Genomic DNA, 11,026 nt, shown 5'->3' with positions numbered 1-11,026 from the left:
CTCTCTGGTAACTATCTTACCCTTTATAACAACAATGGTGTACGATTATAAACGACTGTACCTACGCCGGTAGACGATTCCTAACGGTTTAATCGTTAAAAGAGCTCTAACTTGTATAACTCTTGTACTCTCGTACAACGTTCGAAACTGCTTTAATTTGACATCACAGTTTATTTCAGAGACAGAAAATGAAAAAAAAAAAAAAAAACAACGAGGACGACGATAAAATGCATCAGGTTGAATATGGATTTATTTTTTATGAGTTGAACAAAACAACACTTTACGCATCCTAGAGTCTTAGTATTCATCCGCCCATCAGCGTAGTGTTAACGCCTTCCGATTTGTGAATGAAGGTGCTCATATTTTATAAATTGCTGCAAATAAATAATAATAATAATAATAATAACAGCAGCATCAACAATATATTGATACGACGACAAAGATGATCAATGAAGAATAAAATTAAATTACATATGGTATATGTGTTTGGTCCATGCCCATACGTGTCAGAATAATGTAAGCAAAAGTGAGGAATATAACAACGAAGGCAATAGTTGCGTTACATATTTTCGTTCGTGTAGCAGAGAACGAAACAGAGAAGGTATTCACTTGGAATGACTTATAGTTACCCTGGCCAGGAGCTGTTTAATAGTGCGATGGTTTGTTGTGTTAAGGAACTAAAATGGCAAGGACTGGGTATATGGAATCTACCAGTATGAGAATATATATAGATAATATTTATAGTAAAACAGAATAGGGTCTTTCTTGGGTTGTGTAATCGACATCTATGTAGTTTTCTAGCATGGACTTAAGAACACGGAAAGTTGACGTCAGTTTGTCATTTTATATATATATATATATATATATATATATATATATATATATATATATATATATATATATATGTCTATGTGCGTGTGTGTGTGTGTGTGTGTGCTCTAGACCAATGATAGCAATCACAGCGAACCAGGAACTTGCGTACTGTACACTTCCGTTCCCCTCGCTCTGCTGGTAGAATGCAACTAACCTTATTTATTATTATGCAGAATGATGCAAATGTATACATATGATTTGCTATAATAACATAAATTCAAAGTTCTTTATTATGGTATAAAATAAAAGTCAGTTATACACCAATGATTTGAAAAATGTCAAAAATATCTGGTGCACTTTTAGGAAAGAAAATTGTAGCTGTTTTAATAATATGGTCAGTGATCAGAAAATAAAGAGATCATTTAGTTCCCTTTTGGTTTCAGAAACAAGCCACCTCTATTGTACCCCATAAATTCATTGCACTTCATTGACTGAATCCAAGGATATAATTCTTTGCAAGCGAAAATTCATGTCTCAAAACTGTAATTACTAAGTTTATTATTAGCCAAACAGTCCACTATGTCCAAATACTAACCAATCATCATGTATATTACTAATAATCACTATGTATATTGCTAACTAGTAAGTACGTCTAATACTCGATGTGATTTGGATTTATAAAAAGGCTTTAAAAAGTTTTTTGTTATATTGCTACGATGTGTGGAGTGTTGCAGGTTATAACGATGTCTAGTACTGGGGAATCATGACATGCATGATTTAAAATGATGGTATCAGTGATCTATACTTTTGACTTGTATGACTTATAACAAAGGCATGTATGATTTATACCTATGACTTGTATGATTTATACATAAGACTTGTATGATCTATAGTTATGACTTATATGATTTATACCTTTGGCTTGTATGATTTATACCTATGGCTTGTATGATTTATACTTATGACTAGTATGATTTATACTTATGGCTTGTATGATTTATACCTATGGCTTCTATGATTTATACTTATGGCTTGTATGATTTATACCTATGACTAATATGATTTATACCTATGACTTGTATGATTGATACCTATAACTAGTATGATTTATACTTATGGCTTGCATGATTTATACCTATTGCTTCTATGATTTATACCTATGGCTAGTATGATTTATACCTATGGCTTGTACAATTTATACCTATGGCTTGTATGATTTATACCTATGGCTTGTGCGATTTATACCTGCTCGCTACTCGCACCTTTGTTATTTATTGTTGAAAATATTACATGAAACCAATCGTGTCAACTAGACTGCCAAAGTCAAAGACGTGTTATTTCCCTTTAGTTCTGGATATCTCTGGCTAAATCAAGATATTGGAGACCACCCCACCCCGAATTTTTCTCACTATCTTCGCAAAGAATTAAGGATAAGGCATTCTGAAACTGGCAAAGCAATTATAACAAATTCACATATAAGTTTGTTTTATAGTATGTATAAAACTGAATTATAAACGGAACAAATCTGTAATGCTGACTATTATATCTATTTAGGAAGATACTTTCTAAATTCAGACACTCAGCGCACATGCTGAAAGTAGAGACAGGCAGGCATAGTAGGACTGAGAGAAATAATAGATACTGTGGACTATGCCGGAAAAAATGTCTGTTTGGTAGAATATGAACTCCATTGCCTTTGTCTATATCGATTATAATACAAACACTTGAATGAAGTTTATTATCTATATTCCGTTTGCAGGCAACGTTTATCCGTTATGGGTCATAGAAAATATTAATTATAAGGAATATTTCTTGCTATATTAATTGGGCTTTTCGTGTGAGATGACCTTTGATAATTCATACGAATGGCGAATGTTACACATAGTGGCAGTAACACCTTAACAATATCATACACTGATTCTTGACACGACATTCTATACGTAAACGCATGTTGAACACCACATTTAATTCCTGTACACCATGGCGCACGCTACATTTATTTATAATTTGTAATATAAATCGGTGGCCAAAATTACTGAATAAAGTATCATCAACATCATCATCATCAGCAGCAGCAGCAGAAGCATCACTACTACTACTACTACTACTACTACTACTAATACTGTCGGGAAAAAATAATGTTCAACTATTGCTTTGAAAATGTGTTGCAATGTCTAACTAACGTCAAGATCGTGATGCTTTAAGCTTACAATCTACACCAATTCGAATTAACTAATTTAAGCCTGAAAATTTCACCAATTCGAATCAGCTACGTGAAGACTGCAAGATACACCAAATCGAATCAGCTTACCTTAAGCCTACAAGATACACCAGATCGAATCAGCTACCTTAAGCCAACAAGATACACCAGATCGAATCAGCTACCTTAAGCCTACAAGATACACCAGTTCGAATCAGCTACCTTTCATCGATATCAATGTATATACATTATACACCGGGTTTAAAACTTAAGTTCAGAAATCTCCGTAAAAAATTTAAAAAATGGTGGGGGGACTTCCAATTCCGAAAGCCAAAGCAAATAAAACGTTTGATGGACATTAACATTAGTGTGTTTCCATGCATTCCTTGTACACTGGTAGATAAACGAACCATGAAACTGTGCTATAGTCGACAGCCTTAAGAAAATGACAAATAAAACCGATACAAAATGGAACTTTCTCGTGAGTATATAACACTTACATGAACCCAGTAACTCTCCCATTCTTTTACTGATACTCTACGGTCCACTGCAACGAAATTTATACAGTAACAGTCAGATACTTCTAATTGCAAGTTCATATATCTTTATCTTTTTTCTGTCTCTCATGGTATATGCCTACTTATCATTCTGTATATAGATTACGCATATTATCTAGCTAATGATCAATCCAAAAATACATACATATCTATCTATCTATCTATCTATCTATCTATCTATGCATAATAATAGTACTAGATTCTTACGCTTTCGACACGTAATGGATAAGCTGAAAGCATATGTATTTCCATTCATCTCTCTCTCTCTCTCTCTCTCTCTCTCACACACACACACACACACACACACACACACACATACACACACACACACACACACACACACCATAAAAAAATCATAAAAATAAGAACAAGGTTCCTGTTACAGTCGTTATAAGTAGTGAATATATTGAGATAAGTGGATCAGAGTCCACCTTAAAATGTTGTTGTTGTTGTTGTTGTTGTTGTTGTGGGCTTTAACACCATTTTTCAGCACACGATAGGCTATACATGGCGGCCAGTATCAATGGTGGAGGAAGAACCCGGGGAAAGCACCGGAAAGAACCACCGACCCACGAGAAGCTACTGGCAAGCTTTCTCACATACCCACATTGGCTGAATCCGAGACTCGAACCCACGCAGACAGAGATGATATGGCAGTAATATATATAGGTATTGTAAAACAAGTGCGAACAGAAACAAGATCGCAATCCAGCTCTGTCAATATATGTACTACTTATACAACATAGATAACTTAAAATTGTATCTTAAATGAAATTTTTTAAAGTCTATTTATTTATATTCGTTTCACTCTTTCTCATTAATTGAATAGAATATAACTGTTAAAAAACAACGCACTATCAACGTCCATCATGCTGAACAAATTGTCAAAGTCGTGCTCGTCTAGATGGTGATCGCTGTCCACATCGTAATCATCGTAAAGTGCATGGGAAAGGTCATGTAGAGTCGGGGTATGAGTATTGACGTAGGACGTGTACTCGTGGCGTGTAACTCTGCCGTCATCTGCATTGAAAAAAGTACAATACCAAAACTGTTTTATGTATCTGCATGTAGCAAAATGGATTATGTCTTACAAAAAGCAAATTCAGTGAATTTTCGTCCCTTCATCCCTTTCCATGGTATAAGGTCACAAAATTTCACAGTAGTGAAATCTGACTACAGTATTTATGAAAGATCTGGAATATCAACGGGCAACATTGTTTTATTGCACTATCTCAAGAATATTTTTAAAAAAATTTCCATCAAAGATATCATTTAAGGAAACATTGTCTGCTTGTTTCAAATGTTTTAAAAATGTAAAAGTTACCCTAGACTGCTTTGATGTAGTTGTTTGGTTATCTAGAAACTTTATTGAACAAGGTAACATGTACTCTACCTATAAAAACCATGCTACACTAAAATGCATTGTAGGAATTTCACCGACAGGAACAATAACGTTTTGTCAAAAGTCTATGACGATAGCATTTCAGACCAGGATAATTTTGTGAAAAGTGGACTGGCAGATTTACTTGAACCAGGTGAGTTAGTGATTGCGGACAGAGGATTTTTGATTAAAGATATTTTAATGTATGGCAGAATTGATTCCACCTTTTCTTATAAAATTAGATCAATTGACACCTCAAGAAGAATTGATGACCAGGAGCATTGCTCGTGTCTTATTCAAGTTGAAAGAGCATCTGATCGACTGAAAACGTTTAAGGTTACAGGTACTGCTCTCTCTTCTCGTACAGCAATATTATTTCGCGAATATTTGTGCATGGCATGTTATTTCCTAATTAATAAACATATCTATTTTGTCATCATTTTTAAACTGTATTGCGTGTAGATGTGTATTAGAATTAAAAGAACATAACGTTATTATATTGAAATGATACATGTAGATTAACCCTTCAAATTGCTCTAAGAACATGAATTAAATCTACATATTCAACATCGATTAATTAAAGGTATATAATCATTTGAACTACTTCATCATATATATGTGTGTGTGTGTGTGTGTGTGTGTGTAGCATCCTGTGACGATTGTCTGCAAGTTGCTGTACACAATTGATATTTCCTATTCTTGAAGGCTGTAAGATAAAAACAGCAATCAAAATGTTTCGTACCAATTGTTCTGTAAATCCTTACATATCTTATATTATCAAAAACCTTATTTTCTTATGAATTTCCATAAAGATGAACATCATACAGCAAACTATGCATCAACCTACTAAAAATAAAAGGACGTCATTTTAAAATTGTTCATCAATATTTGTTTAAGTATGCTTTAGTAATCCCAGTTTCTCAATTAATAACAGAAGTTAAATTTAAAATATGTGGTACCAATATAAAACGAAACAACTTTTTTTTCATAGTCAATGTTTCAAATCCTAAATCTGAAAATCAACTGGCATAATACGCCATGGGATTCTCATTTCAATATATTCTATTATAATACTCCGTGAGATTCTCATTTCAATATATTCTATTATAATACTCCGTGGGATTCTCATTTCAATATATTATAACGTAATACTCCGTGAGATTCTCATTTCAATATATTATATCGTAATACTCCGTGGGATTCTCATTTCAATATATTCCATCGTAATACTCCGTGAGATTCTCATTTCAATATATTATAACGTAATACTCCGTGAGATTCTCATTTCAATATATTATATCGTAATACTCCGTGGGATTCTCATTTCAATATATTCCATCGTAATACTCCGTGAGATTCTCATTTCAATATATTCTATCATAATACTCCGTGGGATTCTCATTTCAATATATTATATCTTAATACTCCGTGGGATTCTCATTTCAATATATTATATCGTAATAATCCCAGGGATTCTCATTTCAATATACGTTATATCACAATACTCCGTGGGACTCTCGTTTCAATATATCCCGGCATAATACTCAGTGGGATTCTCATTTCAATATATTCTGGCATCAGTGTATTATGAGGACATTTTATCAGTTTTGAACTTAATTTTTTCCAAATTCAGCATCTGGCAATATTCTTTTTAAAATCATTCCTTTTGAAGACCAATTGACAAAACCACAAAATTCTACTTCATCAGGTGCAGTCTGAATTTCTGGTAATAATATAGCGTATGTACTTGGTAATAATACTCAAACTGTACCTGGTAATATCACTACATCTGTACCTGGTAGTAATACTGCATCTGTACCTGGTAGTAATACTACATCTGTACCTGGTACTAATACTATATATGTACCTGGTAGGAATACTACATATGTATCTGGTAGTAATACTGCATCTGTACCTGGTAGTAATACTACATCTGTACCTGGTAGTAATACTATATATGTACCTGGTAGCAAGACTACATTTGTACCTGGCAGTAATACTACATCTGTACTTGGTAGTAATACTATATATGTACCTGGTAGTAATAATACATATGTACCTGGTAGTAATACTGCATCTGTACCTGGCAGTATTACTACATCTGTACCTGGTAGAAATACTGCATCTGTACCTGGTAGTAATACTACATATGTACCTTGTAGTAATACTATATATGTACCTGGTAGTAAAACTACATATGTACCTGGTAGTAATACTACATCTGTACCTGGTAGTATTACTACATCTGTACCTGGTAGTAATAGTATATTTGTACCTGGTAGTAATACTACATCTGTACTTGGTAGTAATACTACATATGTACATGGTAGTAATACTACATCTGTACCTGGTAGTAATACTACATATGTACCTGGTAGTAATACTGCATATGTACCGTGTAGTAATACTGCATATGTACATTGTAGTAATACTGCATCTGTACCTGGTAGTAATACTGCATATCTACCTGGTAGTAATACTACATATGTACCTTGTAGTAATACTGCATCTGTACCTGGCAGTAATACTACATCAATACCTGGTAGTAATACTACATATATACCTGGTAGTAATACTACATCTGAACCTGGTAGTAATACTACATATGTACCTTGTAGTAATACTATATATGTACCTGGTAGTAAAACTACATATGTACCTGGTAGTAATGCTACATCTGTACCTGGTAGTATTACTACATCTGTACCTGGTAGTAACAGTATATTTGTACCTGGTAGTAATACTACATCTGTACTTGGTAGCAATACTACATATGTACATGGTAGTAATACTACATCTGTACCTGGTAGTAATACTACATATGTACCTGGTAGTAATACTGCATATGTACCGTGTTGTAATACTGCATATGTACATTGTAGTAATACTGCATCTGTACCTGGCAGTAATACTGCATATGTACCTGGTAGTAATACTACATATGTACCTTGTAGTAATACTGCATCTGTACCTGGCAGTAATACTACATCAATACCTGGTAGTAATACTACATATATATTTGGTAGTAATACTACATCTGAACCTGATAGTAATACTACATATGTAAATGGTAGTAATGCTGCATATGTAACTGGTAGTAATACTGCATATGTACCTTGTAGTAATACTACAACTCTACCTGGTAGTAATGCTACATCTGTACCTGGTAGCAATACTACATCTGTACCTGGTAGTAATACAACATATGTACCTGGTAGTAATACTGCATATGTACCTTGTAGTAATACTGCATATGTACCTTGTAGTAATACTGCATATGTACAATGTAGTAATACTGCATCTGTACCTGGTAGTAATACTGCATAAGTACCTGGTAGTAATACTACATATGTACCTTGTATTAATACTGCATCTGTACCTGGTAGTAATACTACATCTGTACCTGGTAGTAATACTACATATGTACCTGGTAGTAATACTGCATATGTACCTTGTAGTAATGCTGCATATGTACCTTGTAGTAATACTGCATCTGTACCTGGTAGTAATACTGCATATGTACCTGGTAGTAATAATACATATGTACCGTGTAGTAATACTGCATATGTACCTTGTAGTAATACTGCATCTGTACCTGGTAGTAATACTGCATCTGTACCTGGTAGTAATACTACATATGTACTTTGTAGTAATAGTATATATGTACCTGGTAGTAATACTACATATGTACCTGGTAGTAATACTACATCTGTACCTGGTAGTATTGCTACATCTGTACCTGGTAGTAATAGTATATCTGTACCTGGTAGTAATACTACATCTGTACCTGGTAGTAATACTACATCTGTACCTGGTAGTAATGCTACATATGTACGTGGTAGTAATACTGCATATGTACCTTGTAGTAATACTGCACATGTACATGGTAGTAATACTGCATATGTACCTTGCAGTAATACTGCATCTGTATCTGGTAGTAATACTGCATATATACCTTGTAGTAATACTGCATATGTACCTGGTAGTGATACTACATATGTACCTAGTAGTATTACTACATCTGTACCTGGTAGCATTACAACATCTGTACCTGGTAGTAATACTACATATGTACCTGGTAGTATTACTACATCTGTACCTGGTAGTAATACTACATCTGTACCTGGTAGTAATACTACATATGTACCTGGTAGTATTACTACATCTGTACCTGGTAGTAATACTACATCTGTACCTGGCAGTAATACTACATCTGCACCCACTAGTAATACTACATCTGTACCTGGTAGTATCACTACATATGTACCTGGTAGTAATACTACATATGTACCTGGTAGAATTACTACATCTGTACCTCTTAGTATTACCACATCTGTAAATGGTAGTATTACTACATCTGTACCTGGTAGTATCACTACATATGTATCTGGTAGTAATGCTATACATGTACCTGGTAGAAATACTACACATCTACCTGGTAGTAATAGTACATCTGTACCTGGCAGTATCACTACATATGTACCTGGTAGTAATCCTACATATGTACCTGGTAGTAATACTCCATCTGTACCTGGTAGTAATACTACATATGTATCTCGTGGTAATATTACATCTGTACCTGATAGTATTACTACATCTGTACCTGGTAGTAATAGTATATTTGTACCTGGTAGTAATACTACATCTGTACTTGGTAGTAATACTACATATGTGCATGGTAGTAATACTACATCTGTACCTGGTAGTAATACTACATATGTACCTGGTAGTAATACTGCATATGTACCGTGTAGTAATACTGCATATGTACATTGTAGTAATACTGCATCTGTACCTGGTAGTAATACTGCATATGTACCTGGTAGTAATACAACATATGTACCTGGTTGTAATACTGCATATGTACCTTGTAGTAATACTGAATATGTACCTTGTAGTAATACTGCATATGTACAATGTAGTAATACTGCATCTGTACCTGGTAGTAATACTGCATATGTACCTGGTAGTAATACTACATATGTACCTTGTAGCAATACTGCATCTGTACCTGGTAGTAATACTGCATCTGTACCTGGTAGTAATACTGCATATGTACCTTGTAGTAATACTGCATATGTACCTTGTAGTAATACTGCATCTGTACCTGGCAGTAATACTACATCAAAACCTGGTAGTAATACTACATATATACCTGGTAGTAATACTACATCTGAACCTGGTAGTAATACTACATATGTACCTTGTAGTAATACTATATATGTACCTGGTAGTAAAACTACATATGTACCTGGTAGTAATACTACATCTGTACCTGGTAGTATTACTACATCTGTACCTGGTAGTAATAGTATATTTGTACCTGGTAGTAATACTACATCTGTACTTGGTAGTAATACTACATATGTACATGGTAGTAATACTACATCTGTACCTGCTAGTAATACTACATATGTACCTGGTAGTAATACTGCATATGTACCGTGTAGTAATACTGCATGTGTATCTGGTAGTAATACTACATATGTACCTTGTAGTAATACTGCATCTGTACCTGGCAGTAATACTACATCAATACCTGGTAGTAATACTACATATATACCTGGTAGTAATACTACATCTGAACCTGATAGTAATACTACATATGTACCTGGTAGTGATACTGCATATGTAACTGGTAGTAATACTGCATATGTACCTTGTAGTAATACTACATCTGTACCTGGTAGTAATAGTACATCTGTACCTGGTATTAATACTACATCTGTACCTGGTAGTAATACAACATATGTACCTGTTAGTAATACTGCATATGTACCTTGTTGTAATACTGCATATGTACCTTGTAGTAATACTGCATATGTACAATGTAGTAATACTGCATCTGTACCTGGTAGTAATACTGCATATGTACCTGGTAGTAATACTACAAATGTACCTTGTAGCAGTACTGCATCTGTACCTGGTAGTAATACTGCATCTGTACCTGGTAGTAATACTGCATATGTACCTGGTAGTAATACTACATATGTACCTTGTAGTAATACTGCATATGTACCTTGTAGTAATACTGCATCTGTACCTGGTAGTAATACTGCATCTGTACCTCTTAGT

At 34.1% G+C, this 11,026-nt stretch overlaps 1 protein-coding gene across 3 annotated transcripts in view; it reads right to left on the bottom strand.

The window, feature by feature from the left end:
* Positions 1-225: 225 nt before the first annotated feature.
* The window catches only part of LOC149780163 (uncharacterized), a 28,258-nt gene continuing 17,457 nt past the window's right edge, over positions 226-11,026 (bottom strand). For all 3 annotated transcript variants that reach the window (XM_089936338.1, XM_089936340.1, XM_089936339.1), the window contains exons 4-6: positions 4,426-4,590; positions 3,514-3,560; positions 226-374 (exon numbers count right to left, since the gene is read on the bottom strand). In XM_089936338.1, the coding sequence (XP_089792464.1) occupies positions 327-374; positions 3,514-3,560; positions 4,426-4,590 (260 nt within the window). In that variant the 3' untranslated portion in view covers positions 226-326. The remainder of the gene's footprint in view (positions 375-3,513; positions 3,561-4,425; positions 4,591-11,026) is intronic.

Source organism: Sinohyriopsis cumingii, chromosome 16 (assembly GCF_028554795.1).
Source record: "Sinohyriopsis cumingii isolate HCF-2022 chromosome 16, ASM2855479v2, whole genome shotgun sequence".
Classification (NCBI taxonomy): Eukaryota; Metazoa; Mollusca; class Bivalvia; order Unionida; family Unionidae; genus Sinohyriopsis; species Sinohyriopsis cumingii.
This window is presented reverse-complemented; position numbering and strand designations above follow the sequence as displayed.